Source organism: Quercus robur, chromosome 3 (genome assembly GCF_932294415.1).
Source record: "Quercus robur chromosome 3, dhQueRobu3.1, whole genome shotgun sequence".
Classification (NCBI taxonomy): Eukaryota; Viridiplantae; Streptophyta; class Magnoliopsida; order Fagales; family Fagaceae; genus Quercus; species Quercus robur.
The window spans coordinates 9,272,875-9,293,408 of record NC_065536.1 but is presented as its reverse complement, the minus strand read 5'-3'; the positions used below and the strand labels follow the sequence as shown (position 1 = coordinate 9,293,408).

Here is a 20,534-nt window from a genome sequence, read left to right as displayed (position 1 = left end):
ATAGAATATTGTACTGCACCCAATTAATATGAATGGCCGAGATGAAACATTAAAAACTTAACTTATTATTTCAGCGGTCCGATAAGATAAAAATATTTTCTTAACTTTGTATCCTCTCTGGATGGGAAGGCTGAGACAATTGAAAGGGAGAGAGACATGATTGTTAGCTAAGTTTCATCACTCAAATTGTGAATATGATCGTCGCAACTTTTGGACCTTCTTGTCTAACTTTTGTCTTTGTTTCCCACTGGAACGGGAAGCTTAATATTAGCAAAGGACTCGTGTCTATAGACACTGGGTTTACACATTGATTAGCTTTCTTCTAGATACCTCGTCATTTTTGGATTAGGAGCTTCCAGCAATAAGAAAAAAATAGATGGCATATAAGAGCATTTGAATCTGCTCTTGCAAATTTTCCTATTTATTTTAGTATATTTATTTTTCAAAACATCCTATGTTAGATTATCTATTTTATATTATATTTTATTAAAATATTATTTTTTCTTGATTTTACCATTGTTATTAATCCCATTACATTTTGCCTAAAAGAGCCTGGAATTTTCCATTCTAATTAGTTCACCACCATAAGAAATCCACCCAAGGAAGACATAATAAAGGATATGCAACGATTACCACTTAAATGAATTAACCTAAAAGAAACAAAGTAAGTTTATCTCGCCACCTATTTTTTTCCTTTTCGTTTCACAACCCAAAGACTGATTTCATTCAAATAAGGCTCACTATTATGTGATTTTCATCCATACAAGAGCTATGATTTATATAGGGAGAGGCAATTAGGGCGGACTAACCCATAAAAATTACACCTTCAGGCCCATTTACAAAGCCTATGAGGAAACCTAACTTACAATCTCTTCTCAAGAGGGTCTCATGTATATCAAGTGTATGCAGTCAGACATTGGCAGTTTGTGAGTTCTACCAATGTGTGGGGCTCACGGGATTTTACAAAAAATTGAGGCAAATGACCCTAATCACTGTTTCTAAATAGATTTTTGTGCTTGGAAACGATTTTATTTGGTAAAAGAAATATTCTTAAGAGAGTGGGAGATACAGTAATAACATCTTTACAACAAGAAAAGAGAAAACATGTGACAAGTGAGAAGTGAAAGACAAAAAGTTACATGCACAAGAAAAGGGGACAAGGAAACTCAAGAAAAATGAAAGGTAGAAAGTAACAAAAGTGCTACATGCAAATACAAAGATCAAATTCTTTGAAGCACATCATGACAGATTCAAACCCGTATGAATGCCTTCACCTTCTAAGTTGCCTTCTTCAAGTTCTTACAAACCAACATTGCATCTTCTTAGTCACAACGTTTCCAACAACCACCCCGATTATGAGGCCACTAACATATCCTAGGAGGATTATTTTCCAATCAAATTCAATGTGAAACCAACAGTCCTGAACTTCTTTGATGCCTGAAGAGGGTACAGGCGCTTGCTCATGATTTTCACATTTCTTTGATAATGGATTTCCACATAATCCTAAATTTCCATCGAATGAACTATTCTCAAATGTATCAAATTGATTACCATGAGGTATAAGCCCTGTAAGTTGGTTATGTGAGACATTAAATGATCCAAGGAAAGTGAGTTGTGTTAGTTGCCAAGGTATTTGTCCCGAGAGCTTGTTTTGAGAAAGGTCAAGCGACTCAAGTGTTGTCAAGTCTCCTAGTGACAGTGGGATATGACCAGTGAGGTTGTTGTTGGAAAGATTGAGCAATTGGAGGCCATTTAGATTCCCAATGAATTCTGAAACCTTTCCATTGAATTTGTTGCTTGAAAGATCAATAGCTTCAAAGACTTCTTTGATCTTTGGATACACGGTTTCCTTGCCTTTGTTTATTATTGTCATTGAGTAAGGGTAATATTGGAACACAACAAAACCACTTGAGGAAATATTTGTAAATTCCAGCATATATGCGAAGTTATTTGCATCAACTTTACTCATAAATTTCCAACTTTGGAAGTATTCAAATGGCAACCTACCTGTAAATTTATTGTAGGAGAGATCAAGAATGCGCAACTTTGGAGATGCAAAGATGGTTGTAGGACTCCCCACTACACCATGAAATCCATTTTCTCGCAGAATAAGCACCCTTAGTTCCGTAAGTGTTCCCAACCAAGAGGGAAAAACATCATTGAGTCGATTGCTTCCAACATTTAGAATCTTTAGCATTTTGCAATTTGATAATGATCTTGGTAGAACCCCTTGGAATTGATTTTGGCTCAAGTCGATCATTTTCATTCTACTTCCCTTTTCACATAGTTGAGGAATTATGCCATGAAAGTTGTTGCCTCGAAAATTCAATATGCTCAAAGATCTGCTAAAGTTGCTCAAACAATCAGGAAGTATGCCCCTGAAGCTGTTATTGGATAAATCAAGGGAATAAAGAGAACTAATGTTACATATCAATGGTGAAATTTCTCCTCGGAGCATGTTGTCAGCGACCAAGTAAACCAATGTGGATGGCGGTGGAATTTGGGGTAATGCTTGTATCATGTTGGACCTAAGGTCCAAAATCTGTAGCTGAGGCCATGGAAAATTGTTCATATGCTGGTCAAAGCCTGTTATAAAGTTGTGAGAAAAGTTTACAATCAACAAAGTTTCCTTACTTGTGTTCCATACCCATTTAGGTATTTGGCCATGAATATTGTTGTAGGATAGGTCGAGCCATTGCAACTGGTCTTGCTCACGTAGGAAATCTGGGAAATGCCTCAAGTTGCATGAAGCCAATCCTAAAGTCTCAAACTTATTTTGGGAGCTATTTGTATTGGTATTGGTAAGAAATGATATATTGTTCATTGATAGAAGCAGTGAAGCTAAATATTTGGGCTTAAGGACCATGTCTAGAGTGACAATGCCACTCAGATTATTTGAGTAAAGGTTAAGAAGTCTAAGTTTTTTGAGTTCAAAAATTGTGACTGGAATTGGGCCTTCTAATAAATTAAAAGAAAGGCTCAACGCAGTTAATTGAGTCAGATTGGCAAGCCAAGAAGGGATTGGACCACTTAATTTGCCACCATTCATGCTCAAAAAACGTAGTTGGGTTAGATTTGCTAATGATGATGGGATCTCCGTTTTTAAACTGATTCCTTCCAAGTTCAAAAAAGTGAGCTTGCCCAGATTCCCAAGCCAGGGCAAGGAAGAATGGTTTGAGCTTCTAATAAAGAAACTGGAAAGATCTAAAACAACAAGTTGTGTAAGGTTGCCAAATGAAAATGGAATTGACCCTGATAATTGACAATAAGCGAAGTTCAAATAATTCAAGGAAATAAGGTTTGATAATGAGGAAGGGATTTGGCCCACAAAAGAGTTATTAGAAAGATCCAAATAAGTGAGTCGAGTAAGGTTACCCAATGAAGATGGAATGTGACCTGAGAAATCACAATTCCCAATCCATAGTTCATTCAAGGAATTAAGGTTTCCAATTGAATCTGGTAGTTTTCCCGAGAAACTAGTACCCCAAAGTGATAAGATTTTAAGTGGGCTGCTTGAGTAGAATTCAGGCAAATTTCCCATGAGAACTTGATTGTAACCCACCCTAAGATCTTGCAGCTTCGGTAGCTTAAAAATTCCAACAGGGAATTCTCCATACATTCCGCAACCAGTCAAATGGAGTGTCCTCAAAGAAGATAAATTTGCTAAGATTTCAGGCACTGGAGATGGTATCTGAACGTACCTGAGACTTAGATCTTCTAGGCTGGTTAAGTTTTGAACTAAACCTTTTAGACTTCTGAGATGTAGCATAGAATTATATGACAGATCAAGGGATGTTAACTTGGAAAGCTCTGAAAATTTTGATGGAATTTGGCCTGAAAAAGATGAATTGGAGAGGTTGAGATATGTCAACCAAGAAAGATGGCCGAATCCAGATGGGATTTGAGAGAAATTGAAGTTGTTATGAGCAAGATTAAGCCTTTGGAGACGAACAAGGCTGAAGAGGCTGCTGTTGGAGAGCATAGAACCATAGAGACAGCTGCTACTGAGGTCAAGGCCAATCACATGACCAGTCTCCTCGTTGCACTCCACACCATCCCATGAGCAGCAATCTGTGTCTACCCCTTCCACTTTCCAAGATGAAATCTTAGGAGGATAATCAGAGCAAGAATTCAGGTTCCAGTGAAAGCTTTGTTTGAATTGCAACAAGGCAGAGCTCTCATCATCATGGCAGAGTACTGGCTGCCTAGAAGCAAAACAGCTAGTGGCAATAGCATGCAACAGTGGAATTAAAAATAGCAAGCGTGTGGACATCAAGTAACACAAGAATGAAGCCATTAATAATGTATCTTTAACAGCTTTTTTTTTTTTTTTTTGAGAATGTATCTTTAACAACTAACTTAAATATGCAAGGAAGTGAATTACATTGCTTATATAGACATGAATTGAAGTCATGATTTATCAAAATGAATACGTAAGGGCACACGTGTTCAGGCTATGACATATTAACATATATTTGAGTGGCCTAGAGTGGACCCAATTCCTGGGAATCTCCTTACAAGTCAAGTCGTCTCCATTATCCCTGTGCATTCATGATTGAGCATCGATGTTTCTATTGTCGGTTTGGTGTTATGGTCTTTGTGGGATGACCCACAAATATGTCTTTCTCTCCCCACGTTGGATGACTCTCACTGCTTTTTTTTATTGGGAAGTCTAGGCAAGCACTAGAAATTATTAGGTCCACTAGGAGGACTATTGACGTGGTCCTTTTTGAATTCTCAATTAATAAAATGTTTTTATTTATGCAAATGTGATATTATCTGGTAATTTTTATTTTTTATTCCTTATACTGATTAGGAAGCTCACACATACATTTGCATAAATAGTATCATCTCATTGGTCAGAGAGGACCACGTCAGCAGTCCTCTTAAGTAAATAATAATTTCTTCTAGAGCACGACAATGTTTGTCGCCCCATGTTTACTGGGCTTTGAAATTTGGAATGCATTTGTCACCCCACCTTTACTCGGTAAAAATTATTTTTACCAACTTATTTTACTATTCAATTTATTTTTATTATTATTTATGGACTTCATTGTACTTTTTGGTACTATTCATAGGTCTTATTGTACTATTTTAACTAACTTTTACCTTTATCTATAGTACTTTCAACAAAAAGTTTTCAATTTCAATAAAATAAGTGGATTCCAAACAGACCCTAAGTTTTCCGTGCTAAAAACTTCAAAATGAAAAAGAACTTGAATTCATTAACATTTCAAGGTACAGTATTTCAATAGGGCACTTTAAAATGTACACGAGATCATTACTCTTTCTATCCCATGATTTATTTGTGGAGCAATATTTTTTTTTTTTTTTTTTTGATAAGCTTGTGGAGCAATATTTTGATAGATGCTAATATACTACTAGCCTCATCATGCTCTTTTTTTACGGTTTAGTGTATGGTTTTGAAATTTGGATTGTTCAACAAACTCGAAAAAAAAAAAAAAAAAAAAGGGTTTAAGATTTTTAAGATTAGACCAAAGTTGAACTAATGTCAAATCATGATGATATCATAATTAATTTAATATAAAAATATATATAAAAATTAACAATATTGACTAAAAATTAAAAAAACTATTTAAAGAAACAAACTCCTCAATCCTCTCTGTATTGCACAACCCATTTTCAGTCTCTTTCTCTCTCTTAGGGCCTGTTTGGTAAGACATTCTAATTAAACAACAATTTTCAGTGTTTAAATATTTAAAATTGTGGGCTCTAAAAATACATGTTTAGTAGAGGATTTTATTTAGAAGTGTTCGAATTATGTTTCTCATTTTAGAGTGTTTGAACACTAAATTTAGAAAATTTCTCCTACCAGTTTTTAATTTTTGAGTAACAATACTGAATGAAATTGTTGTAAATATTTTAAAAAGAATAGGACACACTGAATTGGCAGCACATTAAACCGTTTATCTCTCTCTTTCTTTCACACTCATCTTTATCTTCTCTCTCTTTCTTTATTTCTTTCTTTCACACTTATCTAACATTTTTTATTTTATTTTTCGGCATGTTTGTGTTTAACATTCCAGATAAACCTAGTTTTTATGATTATTAATTAATAATTTAAGATTATGATTTATTCCGCTATTATTCCCTTGATCTTTTGGCCCATTGATCCTATAACTATAAGTAGCCTCAACAATGGCAGAGGATCCCCCCCCCCCCCCCCCCCTCCAAACATTTTGAAAAAAGTTTTACCATATGATGTAATTATACTTACAAGTAGCTCCTTGGGAAAATACAACTTGTCTCCTTCAATTTGTAATTAAATGTCTAAATTCTTTTTTGTATAAGAATAAAAACAAATAAATTAAGAAATAATTCTCTCATAATATATGTCAAGAGCGACGATATTTATTAGGTTGTAAATAGCATTAGTGTTATTTTATTTTATTTTTTAGTGTGTAAAATCTAAAATGTAACAATATCTTTCTAAGTGTAATAATTTTTTTTTCTTATTCCATGTAATTTTCAATCATTTTAACCACATATCTATAATTTATAATTTATTTAATTACAATCTTTTGCTGCTAGCAAGTTGCTAAAAAAATTGAGTTTAATTTAATATTCAGGTAACTTATCAATCATAGAGTACATAATATACAATTACATAGTATTTTTTTACATCTAAAAAATAAATTGAAATAGGAACATAAAATATAAAAAGAATTCTTCAAAGTACATTACATATAATTATAATAGTACGAACTTTTTCCTTCTTATTTTAAATTTTGTGCTGTTTAGATATAAATTACGTGGATATAATTTATAATGGACTTATGTCTATATATATAGTTTAGGCTAATCATGGCCCCTCAAACAAAACTTTCTAGTTCGCCACTATGTCTCAATTAACAAAGTTTGACCTCATCTTCTAAAAATAAAAATAAAAATTTATCTGGGCCTTTTTTATTTTATTATTTTTTTTTAATCTTGAAAAAAAAAAAAAAACCCTATTATATATTACTAACCTATAAATTATTCATGCAAATATCTACTATTTGGTTTCTCAAAAAATAAAATAAAATAAAATAAAATCTACTATGTGAAAAGATTGGATTTATCTTCTCTCTTTCGTGCTTCTCTTTCTCTCACAAACGCTGCTCTCTCTCTTCACTTAGATCTTTCTATCTTTCTCATCATTCCAGGAGTGCACAATCAGATCTCTCTTTCTATCTTTGTTCCTTGTCGCACTGTTGGTCCCAGCTTCATCTCTCTCTCCTTCTCTCTCTTTGTGACAATGACACTGCTGACAATTTCAAAGCCAAAATATCTCCATTGTCCTTTTTTTCCTTTGGATTTTTTTGGCATGGGTTGATAATTTCATGGGTAGATTTGATTTTGTAGCATGGGTTTGAATTATTCATGCAAATATCTACTATTTGAAAAGATTGGATTTATCTTCTCTCTTTCGTGCTGCTCTTTCTCTCACAAACGCTGGTCTTTCTCTCTTCACTTAGATCTCTGTCTCATCGTTCCAGGAGTGCACAGTCAGATCTCTCTTTCTATCTTTGTTCCTTGTCGCACCGTTGGTCCCAGCTTCATCTCTCTCTCTCCTTTTCTCTCTTTGTGACTGACAATGTCAAAGCCAAAATATCTCCATTGTCCCTTTTTTTCCTTGGATTTTTTTTGGCATGTATCAAAGCCAAAATATCTCCATTGTCCCTTTTTTTCCTTGGATTTTTTGGATTTTTTTTGGCATGTATCAAAGCCAAAATATCTCCGTTGTCCCTTTTTTTCCTTTGGATTTTTTTTGGCATGGGTTGATAATTTCACGGGTAGCATGGGTTTTAATTATTCATGCAAATATCTACTATTTGAAAAGATTGGATTTGTCTTCTCTCTTTCGTGCTTCTCTTTCTCTCACAAACGCTGCTCTTTCTCTCTTCACTTAGATCTCTATATTTGTCTCATCGTTCCATGAGTGCACAGTCAGATCTCTTTCTATCTTTGTTCCTTGTCGCACTGTTGGTCCCAGCTTCATCTCTCTCTCCTTTTCTCTCTGTGACAATGACACTGCTGACATTGTCAAAGCTAAAATATCTCCATTGTCCCTTTTTTTCCCCTTAGATTTTTTTTGGCATGCGTCAAAGCCAAAATATCTCCATTGTCCCTTTTTTTTCCTTTGGATTTTTTTTGGCATGGGTTGATAATTTCATTGGTAGGTTTGATTTTGTAGCATGGGTTTGCATTGATTTCATGGGTGGATTTAATTTTGTGGCATGGGTTTGATTTAATTCTCTCTTTATTTTTCAATAAGCAAGAGTGTGGATTCATTAAATAAAATAATTGTAAATCACTGTACATGTAAATACTCACTTTAAAAAAATAATATTAATAATATTTCATTCTCGTACTAAACACACAATTATGTTTTTTCACTTTTAAAAATATGTTATTAGAAATATGTTACCAAACACTTTTTTTTTTTTTTTTTTTTTAATTATGAGTACTTTAAACTAGGGGTGTCAATGTTCGACCCAACCCGTGAACACGACACGAACCCGACACGGGTTTTTTCGGGTTAGGGTTAGACCTTAATGGGTTTGGATCATAAACGGGTCGACCCGAAAGTGACACGATAAGAATGGTGTCATAAGCGGGTCAACCCGCATAACCCACAATAGACATGTTTAACACGTCAATTTATTTGTATTAACCCGAAATGACCCACTTAACACAACCCGTTTAACTCGTATAACAAATAAATATTTATTTTATTTTGGATTTTTCAAATACCTTTCATATCCGACATATATTTTAAATTTAAAAAGAAAAGTGAGTAATTACAAAAATTTACAAGGGATATAATTGGAAATTGAAACTTTACAGACCCTAGAACTACTAATACTTCCTTTTTTGGCATAGAACTTGCATAAATGAAATTGAATGAGCTTGTAGAAGATGTTATGAATTTGGACATCAACAAAGAATCTATGGATGATAATCGTAGTCATAGTCAGGATTAATCTACTGTTTACTCAAATTCTTTCAATATTGATACTTAACATTTGACAAGTTCCAAGAATATTATATTTTTGTTGAACTATGTTAATTTATTTTTGTTAAACTTAGTTATTTTGAATTTGGGTTGAAGTGTATGCACTTCTTTTGGAGTGTACAGAACTTATTTTCTAGATGAATGTTATATTTCTGTTGAACTATATTATTTTAAACGTTGATTGAAGACTTGAAATGTATGCACTTCTTTTTGGGATATAAAAAAAAAAATTGTTTCTAGATGGATGTTATATTTAATATTATGCAGGTCGAAATGGGTTGTGTTACATTGGTGTCAACCCAACATGACTTGTTTATTAAGCGTGTCAAATGAGTTGGGTTAGGTCAACCCGCCTTATTAACAGGTCGGGTTAGGGTTAAAGGATCATGACACGATTATTAAATGAGTCGGGTTAGGGTTGAGCTATTTAGTCGAATACCCCTATCTTGATACGACAAGAATCCGACATGCTAATCCGAATTGACACCCCTACTTTAAACACGTGTTTTCACAACATTTTTTAAATCACGGTTTTCACATCATTTTAAACAACAATACTTAAAATTTACTATCAAACAAGCCCTAAACTTTGAATCTCCTGCTCACCATCTCTCACACCTTTAAATCTCTTGATCCTCATTCCTCTTAAACACCAAAATTACAAGGTAAGAAATCATCCATTCCACGGTGAAGCTACGAAAGTGCGAACAACAAAGTCTATGTTGAAGTTGTCATTTCAAATCTAGTTCTTTGGACCACCGTTTTGTGGGGCAGAAATGGCAGATAAGACTAGCACACTTGCTCACGAGTCTAAAAACCGGCTGTTTGGGCCGCAGACAAGAAGTTCAAGGGAAAATTGTTTTTTTTTTTTTTTTTTTTTTTAAACGATTTTTTAGGTTTCAAAGACCAGATTGATGGCCGGTCCTTAGTTAACCTAGTCTGACCGTCTAGTCCAGCCCAGGTTTTAAAACCATGGTTTAGTGTTATAATATTCCATTTATGATTCAATTGAGAAAGTATTATAGACAATATAGTCCATGCATTTCAGAAGTATGATACACAATATAATTTAATTGAGAAAGTAGTATATATGGACTAATTGAAGTTGCATATTGACTTAGGATGAAGGACAGAACCAATTTTGATGCCAGAAAAGTAATGGTAATTCTTGTTGCTGAAACATTATTATAGTTCTTTTGTTGTTGGACAACAATGAATTCAGACTTTGCGGTAGTAAATATTGGATACCTATTTTAGAGAATAAACCCGGGTATATAATTATAAATAGTTATTTGAAGATGCTCCAAGAACAGTTTTTTATTTTTTATTATGATGGAAGAAGCAGAATGACGAGAGAGATGTAAGGTGTAGTTTTTGAATTTCGATAGAAGTAGGAAATAGTGGATAGATTGAATTTGCAAAGAAAGTGAATGGTAAGAAAACAATAATTGATGGAGATTTTTTTTTTCCTGAAAATTATTTGAATTATTATTATTATTATTTTTTATAATAAAAAAAATCTAAAGAAAGAAACACAATGACACACTACTTACAATCGTTAAATAAACTCATCTCCCTAATAAATCCTCTCAAGGAAGACAAAATAAAAGTTAGAAATTATCACCATTTATAAGGAATTAACCTAAAAGATACAGAGTAAAACTCACTCGCCACACACATATATATATATATATATATATATATATATTGTTGATGCTCATTTTGGCAAGAGGCTCAATAGCAGGAAGAAACCCAACAATATGAGAGGAAAAATAGTTAGTAAATTTGGAAGAAAAACCATTAAGTCCAAATGACAGGAATAATAGATCATAGGCCTAGAAAATAGCAAATGGGCCTCGAAGAAAGCAAGCGGGCCTAAGGGAGCCTAGAGAGAGAAGTAATAAACCCATGGGCACTATGAGAAATAGAAAGCAAGCAAGAATGGGCCAAAGAGGCCCGAAGTAATGAATTAAGTGAGTAAGGGGTTGATGGCAAGCCCATAAACCCCAAAGGAAAATGATACAGAAATTTGGACCGAGAAAGCCCAAAAGGCTTAACAAAGGCCCATGGGAATGAAAAATTGGAATGGGCCAAGGATGCCCAAGAGAAGGAAATGGGCCGAGGATGCCCAAATGGATGAAATGGGCCAAGGAAGCTCGGAGGCAATGGAACGGGTCAAGAAAGCCCAAACCTGTATGAATGCTAGCCCAATGATAACACTAGGCTACCGGAATTAAGCAAAGGAAAAGTATACAACAAACCCAAAGAAAAGCCCAGCAAGCACAGGTCATACAATAGCACAGCAAGAATGGCAAGATGGCATGGCAAAAGTGCTAGCAGACCCATGAAAGGAACAAAGAACGGGTTTAAAAGAAGTAAAGCCCACAATCAAGCAAGGCCCAGTCCAGGAAGGAAGCAAGCTATAAAGAACAAAGGCTCAGAAATCCATTCACACCACAAGAAGCCAAGAATGAGCAGTAGAATGCATAGACGAGCCTCCAGGTCATGGCAAACGCATGGGCAGCAGAAAAGCTATGGACACACACAGAAGTGGAGCACGCACAAGGCTCAGGCATCACCTACTTGTACCTAGCTAATACAAAAGTGGTGGGCCATGGGTCAAAGGTAAGAGAGGGTATGGTTTGGCGGTGGGGAGAAGGGGGGAGCCTATTCTGGGGTTCTCGCTCAAACTCTTTTAGGGGAAATGTCCTGTTGGGATGACATACTATCCAAAAGAAGGAAAGATGAGTTGGAATCACTAGGTGCATGCCATGAGAGATGGTGAGAGAAAATGCCCACCCTTATCCAGATGGGAATGCCATGGTGAACAAGCAAACAAAATAAGACTCTTTGTCTGGTAATGGGATGTGGCACAGCCAGCATAGGTAAGTGGTGGTGGTTGGGCAGCTGTCAAACCAGTGGATGGTCTGGAAGGACACCCACACCCAGACAAAAGTGGTTAAAGGGTGAAGTGATAAAAACCCAGTCATGGCAGGCAGTATAAAAGGAGCCTCCGCCATGCATAGAAAAGGGGGAAAGAAGAAGAAAACACAACAACACAACTAGAACCACGAAAAGAACAATAACACAAAAGTAAAAGAAAGAAGGGTGTGATAAACAGAGAAGCAAAACTGGGAAAGGAAAGAGAGTTAGAAAGAAAAACAAAGAGAGTAGGCAAGAGTGAGACGACAAGCATGCACCAATAGGCTAATCCCTTCTTTCCTTCTAAAAGCCTACCCTCTGTTGAGGATTAAGGATTTATTTTCTGAGCACAAACCATTCAAGCCCATTCTCTCAAAATGGATAATTTCCGTGGCAGGACCTTCCTGTGAGGTTACCTACATTGAAGAAGTGGTTCCCTCCTTGATATCAACTCCGTAAGCCAACCAAGCACAGCAAACTAAACATTTCTTCTTTGTTTTCTTATTGATTAAATATTGGTGTTATCTCATCTTCATTACTGTCATTTTACTTATATTGCGTCTTTATTGTCATATTGCTCTTTTCTTTATTTTTATTTTTTTTGGAATTCTTTGCTTGTCTTGACTAAGAATAAGCTCATTTCCTTTATTGTTGTTATATTATACTTGCTTGCCATAACTTTCGTGTAACAGTCTCATCTGCCATGGGCATGTGACCAAGGTATCAACAAAGGGGCTCTAGTTTGCGCACAAGCCGGATTGAGGTGAGTTGCAATCAAACCGGTCCTGACTCTCTTACCCAGAACCTTTGGGCCATAGTGTGGCAGGCAAAGACTAATTTCATTCAAATAACTCTTACTATTATGTAGGGTTATAAATGAGTTGTGCCAAGCTGAGCTAAATATTAAAAGTTTAGACTTGTTCATTTAATTTTATTTTGAACATGAGCCGAGCTCAAGCTCATCACCAAATAAGATTACACGTTCTAGATTAGTTCATTTACTTATCGAGCAAGCTTGAGATTGTTCACGAGCTACTTGATTAATATTTATCCAAGTGAGTTATTTAGTACAAAAATCAAAGAGCCTAGAATTAATAAACCATAAAAAAAGAAGAAGAAAAAAAAGTATTTCACAATATCAAAAATTAAGAATAAATAAAAAATAAATAAATAACTAAAAAAATATGGACAATTTACATTTTGTACCTAATAATATTCTTACAAGAATTTTTAAAGGGTTAACAAAATATAAGAATAGCTTTTAATAATATTTAAATTATATATGTAGGAATTATATTATGCATCTTAATGTATATCTTTTAAATATGTCCATACATATACATAGAATTACAAGTTAGTATATATTAATATTCAAAGTTTAGAGGAAATCCAATTAAATTTTAATTGGATTCTCAATTTTACGCCACATGTACCATTTAATGTTTAATTTTGTGCTAAGTGAATTATTGAGTGTAAAAATTGAAGAGTCCAAATCCAATTAGATTAAAAATTAGATTTCAATTGAAGCCTAATTTTCTGTCTTGTGTCCATTTAAGTTTATAATTTTTGTGACAATGGAATTATTGGGTGAAAAAATCGAAGAGCCTAAAACTAATTAAATTCAAAATTATATATATATATATATATATATATATATAGAAACATGTGGTTAAAAAAAAAAGTGTAAGCTAATATTATGTATAATTTGAACATTTTCTATAAAAAATGTATAATTTGAACCATATAATTGTGATTATTTTTAATTGTACTTGTGCATATGCACGAGACTACATACTAGTTAAATATAATGATCCGCTGTTGACAAAAAGAAAGTAAAAATGTAGCTTTTTACATAGGTCTATCTAAGATTATTTATAATTATTATTATTATAACCTTTTTTTATGCGAATTATTATAACTTTTTGATATCTAAACAATGACAATACTGTTTGTATACTCTATCTCTATTGACATAACATTTCAAAGTTTATCTATCAACAAAGAAAAAAATAATAATCCCCCTCAAAAAAATAATTAAAAATAATAATAATAATAAACAAACTTATTACAGTTCTCTAGTAATGTTTTTTTGCCATTGAACATCGATCCGTACGTGTATTAACAAATTGTCTCCGTGTATTAACAAAGAAAATGAAAACTTATTAGAGTTCTAGTAAAAATAGAGTATCATATTTTTCATTGTTGAATGATAATTTTGGTGTAAAACTCATGTTTGGAAGCTTCTGAATTTGTAAGGATGATGCATAAAAACATGACTTATGTTTTATACCCTCCAATAAAAAATCATCACATCAACTTTTTATTAATAACTTCTCAAAAAACTCCTAATTAAGTTCAGTTTTCATATAGGTATTAGAATTGATTGGTGTATTTTGTACATATTATTTAATATGTAATATGATGATGTGACATGTTGGGATTATAGAGTATTAAACTTGGGTTTTACACCACAACATTATAAAATCTAATCTCTTAGTCTATTATTATTAGTAAACCAATATTTTTTTAATATTTTCAATTTATTATGTTGTGTTATCAGAGGTTCCTTCATGATTGAGCATCGATGTTTCTCTTCTCAATTCCGTGTAATGGTCTTTGTAGACCCACTCTGGTTTGAAGCTTTTGGTTCTCGTCATATAGTGTTTCGGCATGAAAGGTGCCGCGCCATACGACAAATTTATCAGTCTTTCTTTCTTCCCACGTTGGATGACTCTCACTGTTTTTTGTTGGGAAGTCTAGGCACTCTAGAGCACGGCAACGTTTATGGCCCCACCGTTTACTCAGACTTTGAAATTTGGTATGCATCGGTTCACAACTTCAAATCAGCCAACTTTAAAGGCTGCTGTGCTAAAAACTTCGAAATAAAAAAGAACTTGAATTCTTTAACATTTCAAGGTAAAGTGTGTTGGAAATATTTTAGTGGATAAACAAGTTTTGATACATAAATAATATCCCAAATAATTAGCAAAAGCATAAAATAAAATAAAAAATTCAGAACAATCTCACAATGCTACAGAATCACGCTACAAAAGCATTGTCCTTAAAGGTTGATTCGTGTCATCCGAAATAAAACTCGATGCGACTGGTTCTCTTAGCCAAATGACCCCCCAAGATTAGACTATAGCGTCTACCTTCATGATGGACGCACTTCCACTCACAAAGGTCCAAGAACAACCCTCTATTGCCTTTTCTTAGAAAAAATATAAATTGTAGAAAAATATGTGGGAGAGACATTTAATAGAATTGTGTATATCTAAATATAGAGTAATAAGCTATGACACGTAAGAAAGGCTGTGATGATAGGTATTATATAGGTTATTCATGACAATAATGGTCTATAGTTATTAGTTACTAATAACCCATAAAAGCCCAACAACTATATCATCCATTATTGCCCAATGGCTATTTTTATCATAATTGTCCAACGGCTATTTTACTCATAAATTTCCATCGGCTAGAAAATCAATAATAATAAAAGTGTTTGGAACACACACTCACACCAACAATCCCCCATATGTTACAAACACAAAATAGAAAAGGCAAGCAACTAAAGAAAGCATGCATCAATATGGTACCAAAAGATTTTAACCATACTTAGGATAAATAAGTAGTAACTAAAAGACAATGGTGGAGTTAAAACTCTTTTAACCACGCTATTAGGGATCCAAACTTACCACCCATATAACTTTCTTTATCAAGGTTGTTCTTAAGCGGGTTGGCGCTTTATCCAGGCCATGTGCCATTGGGTTTCATGAGAGCTCTAAAGATCTACCCAAAAAGTCTCATAAGAAGTGACACAACTTCCACTCACACATAGGTGGCATCCATCAGGAGTGCGTGCAGAACACCCCATCCCAACAAGTAGAGAGTATGGATCCATTAAGAGTCTAAAGTTCAACCTCTAATAATCTGCAACTTAGTTGATGGCATCTATCAAGAGTGTGTGCAGATGGATTGAGATTCTCTAGAGTTCCTAGGGTACTCTACCATGTAGAGTTCTTTTAATCTGAACCTTTCATTTATAATAAATGGTCTAGATTTTGCCATATCATTAATCTACTAACAAATCTACAAAAATAATTATTTTAAAAAATAACTGCTCATAAATGATAGTTATTACCTTAAATGCAAATAGTGGCTATGACATTGCAGCATTAAATGCAAAAGAAATTTGCTTATTTATAAAATTGATTATTATGCACATAGACTAAGAAGCGTGTATATATATATGTGTGATATATGAATGGTAGAGACACCTGGGTTTTCATTCCAATTTTTTAATCTTCTATTAATTTTATCAAAATTAAGCATATACATGTTTTTTTTTTTTTTTTTCTCTTTTCAAGTACATGATTGGCACTTAGGATCATAAAATATGATTTTTCTATGTCCCATTTCAGTTGAACCTATGCTTTGAAATTAACAACCAAAACAATTTGTGGAACAAATTGAAAAATGAAGAGGGAAAGGAAAAGATGACTTCACGTTTTCTTAGAGACCTGGTTTAGGTAAAAGAGGTAAGGCAATAATTATCATTTATGAGTAGTTATTTTTTAAACCATTATTTTAGGGGATTTGTTAGTGGATTAATGATATGGAAAAATCTGGACCTTTTATTATAAATGAATGGTTAAGATTAATAGAATTCTATACAGTAGAGTACCCTAGGAACTCTAGAAGATCTCAATCCGTGTGCAGATACATCACATCCCAATAGGTAGGGATTTGGATCCATTAAGAGCATAAAGCTCAACCTCCAACAATCTGCAACTTAGTCGATGACGTCCATCGGGAGTGCGTGCAGATACACCCTATCCCAACAAGTAGGGATATGGATCCATTAAGAGCCTAAAACTCAACCTCACCAAATTCTACAACTTAGCACTATCTCACACCATAGGGATCAACTCATCACTAATCTCCTTACCAAGATAGCGGAAAACACCTAACAAATTACAGTGCCCATGGACCACTGATGACCTCTACCCATTTAACCTCTTGCATGGAATCACCTATCATAGAGGTTAGGCATTAGCCACAATGTTGCAACTTGGGTATCAGTCCAATCCCCTTAGATGTCTCACTCACCAGCCTTCTTGCTAGTGGTTTGGTTAAATGATTGACCAAGTTCCTTTTAGACCTCACAAAGTCTAATGACATAACATCATTATCAATTAGTTGCCTCAACCTTAATTGGATATGTCGACTTTTCCCATTATAAACTTTGCTCTTAACACGTGTTATGGTAGCCTGGCAATCACAAGGAAAGCAAACAAAGGCAATAGAGTTAGTAAATGGAGACATATTAATTAATAAACTCTTAAGCCATATAGCTTCGGACCTAGCCTTCTCTAAGGCCACTAACTCTATTTCCATATTAGATCTCACTATGCAAGTCTTCTTGGATGACTTTCAAGAGACAACCCTTCCAGCTAGTGTGAACACATATCCACTAGTAGGCTTCACATAATCTGTATCAGAGATCCAGTTAGCATCACAATATCCTTCTAAAATAACAGGATAACCACAATATGACAAACAAAAATAAAAGTCCCCTTTGAATATATCAATAATATAGATATTGTATCTCAATGCTCAACACTAGGACTATGAGTGTATCTACTCAATCTACCAATATCATATGCAATATTAGGGCGACTACATTTTGTTAAAAGTATTAAACAACCAATAATTTGTGCTTGCTCATCTTGTGAAACATTATCCCCACAATTTTTGACCAAGTACACCTTTAAGTCATACATAATAGACATAGGTCACATATCACAGTGTTTTTTTTTTTTTTTTTCCCTCCACATAATAAGATTGTGATAGTACACTACAATAATTATCCCTAAGGATCTTAATGTCTAAAATAACATTTGCCCTAACCAAAATTTTCATATCAAATTTAGAGGCAAGAAAACATTTAGTATCATGCACAACATTATGGCTAGTTCCAAATATAAGTAAGTTATCAACATATAAACAAATAATGACACATTCATTATTATTTAACTTATTATATGACCATAAATCACAAATCCAAGTGTAAGCATCATATATCAAAATTTGTATATTATTGTTTAGGTGCTTGTTTTAATCCATACAAGAATTTAACTAATTTACAAACTTTATATTATTGTCCAAGGACAACACAACCCTCGGGCTGCTCCATATATATATATATATATATATATATTTTTTTTTTTTTTTTCTAATTCACCTATTAGAAAAATAGTTTTAACATCCATATGATGTATAACAGGTTTGTAAGTAGATACAATAACAAACAACATGCTTATAGATGCAATTCTAATCAACGAATAATAAGTATCAAATAATCAACATGATATTTTGCTTATAGCCTTTAGTTACCGAGCATTATCTATGATCCCATTCGGTTATAATTTTCTTTTAGAAACCCACTTGCAACCATACAATTTTTTTTTAAACACCCACTTACAACTAATAGAATTAACCTTAGGTGGAAGCTTAACCTATTCCAAGTGTGATTAGACATAATCTAATAATTTGTTGAAAGCTTCCAACCATAATGGTGCATCAATAAATTTAATTGCATCATAATAACTTACATATTCATCTTCAACAATATAGGTAAGAAAATTGTTACCGTAACTCTTTTTCTCCCTAGTTCGCTTACTTCTTCTCAATTCTTGCACATCACAACAAGATCATTAGAAGTATCAATAGGTTCATGAAACATATTTTCCTTATTTTTCAAAGGAAACTCATACTTAAAGAAAGTATTTTTAAAAATCAACAATAGTATTAAATTCTAAATACATCACTATTGACGAAGATAATTCTATATCATGAACTATAGCAAACATAACCAATAAACACTCAATCACATATATAAGAATCAATTTTCCTCCTTATAGGTTCATGTAGCATGACCTTAGGCAAGTACCCACATTTTGAGGTATTCTTCTTTTAGATTTGGGTAACATCTTAGCCAACCACCCCCACAATTCAAAGTATACCAAGTTAGGCTTATGCCATTCTCAATTTCATTTTATATTTTATAAAAATTTCCAAAACTTCATCTTTGGTTTCTAATAAACAAAACTAAGTAAATACAGAATGGTCATCAACAAAGATTACATAAAATCTTTTACCACCTCTAGTCATTGTGTGTTTTAAATCATCCAAATTATTATGTACCAAACTAAGGAGTCTGGTTCCACTTGTTATGTATTTGCAAGATCTTTTTATTTCAATTCACAAAAACCTATCCACCATCTCAAAACAACACATATAGCCAATAAAATTATGTATATATATTTTTTCAATATCACTCTTGCACTTGGGGGATAAAAGAAATATTTATTCCCTAATACTATATCTTATCCATTAGCCCAAAATACTAGTTGGATCATTTTTTAAAATATATATAAAGAAATTTTTAATTATTTTCCATAATTTTTCATTTCATATATTTGTGTCAAGAGATGTAAAAGTAATAGCTTTTGTACACAGAGCCAGTAGTCTCTAGCTAATAGAAACCACTCTTAGAAACGTCCAAAAATTTACAAGAATAAGACACTTAATATTTTGTAAAATTTGACATCATTATACCACAATTGTATAATACAAATGTTTAACCATTCACAGTATCTTTTTCATACAACCATAAATAATTACTTGAATACTTTGGCAAGGAAGATAATATTTAATTAAATTATAGTATTATTGTATCTTCATTATACAAAAGGAGTACCAAGTTGATACAACACTGTTGATCTCACTTAACAATAGGAGTGCACTAACCATAAATCTACACATTATTTTCCATGTTTGTGCCAAAAATAAATTTTTATCTCATTTCATTTACATAAAGTAGATTAAGATCTATCTTCTCAAAAAAAAAAAAAAAAAAAAAATCAAATCTTAATAAACATTATCTCAAAAGTTTCTTGTATATACTGCCAGACTTCATTGAACACACAACTTCTATTGCATGAGAAAAATAAACACATGCTTTTTATTAAGATGTAGATTGTAAATCATAAAAATTCAATTTCTAATAACCAAACCAATGGGCATAGATCGATGTAAAAATCAATCTAATTAACCAAAATTAACATATATGAATAAAATCAAAACCCACATGTTACTTTTATTTTTAAACAAGACCGTATACATAATTAAAGCCAACAAACCAAAACCACCTTTGAATCATTACAAATCAAATAGTATCATACATTACACATGCTTAATATTACAAGGCAAACGTTGAAGCAAGAAGACAAGCCAAACTTTAAAATTATATATTTTCATAAAAAGATTTGAGCCTTGTAATTTCTAAAATAACCTTAAGAGAATCAACAACTTGTTTATCTATTTTGAAACACAAAAGTCAACATTTAAGATTGTTGGAAATATTTTAGTGAATAAACAAGTTTTGATGCATAAATAATATCCCAAATAATTAGAAAAACATAAAATAAAATAAAATAAAAAAGTTCAGAACAATCTCATAATGCTATAGAATCATGCTGCAAAAATGTTGTCCTTAAAAGTTGATTCGTGCCACCCGAAGTAAAACTCG

General features: G+C 33.1%; 2 protein-coding genes across 4 annotated transcripts in view; one reads left to right on the top strand and one right to left on the bottom strand.

Moving 5' to 3' along the window:
* The window catches only part of LOC126716961 (receptor-like protein 43), a 49,202-nt gene extending 47,314 nt beyond the window's left edge, over nucleotides 1-1,888 (bottom strand). Inside the window, exon 1 of the mRNA XM_050418036.1 lies at nucleotides 1,453-1,888. Coding sequence (XP_050273993.1) covers nucleotides 1,453-1,873 — 421 coding nt within the window. The 5' untranslated portion in view covers nucleotides 1,874-1,888. The remainder of the gene's footprint in view (nucleotides 1-1,452) is intronic.
* LOC126716960 (uncharacterized) overlaps nucleotides 1-20,534 on the top strand; it is a 153,720-nt gene that overhangs the window by 54,933 nt on the left and 78,253 nt on the right. The gene's annotated exons all lie outside the window — the stretch shown is intronic.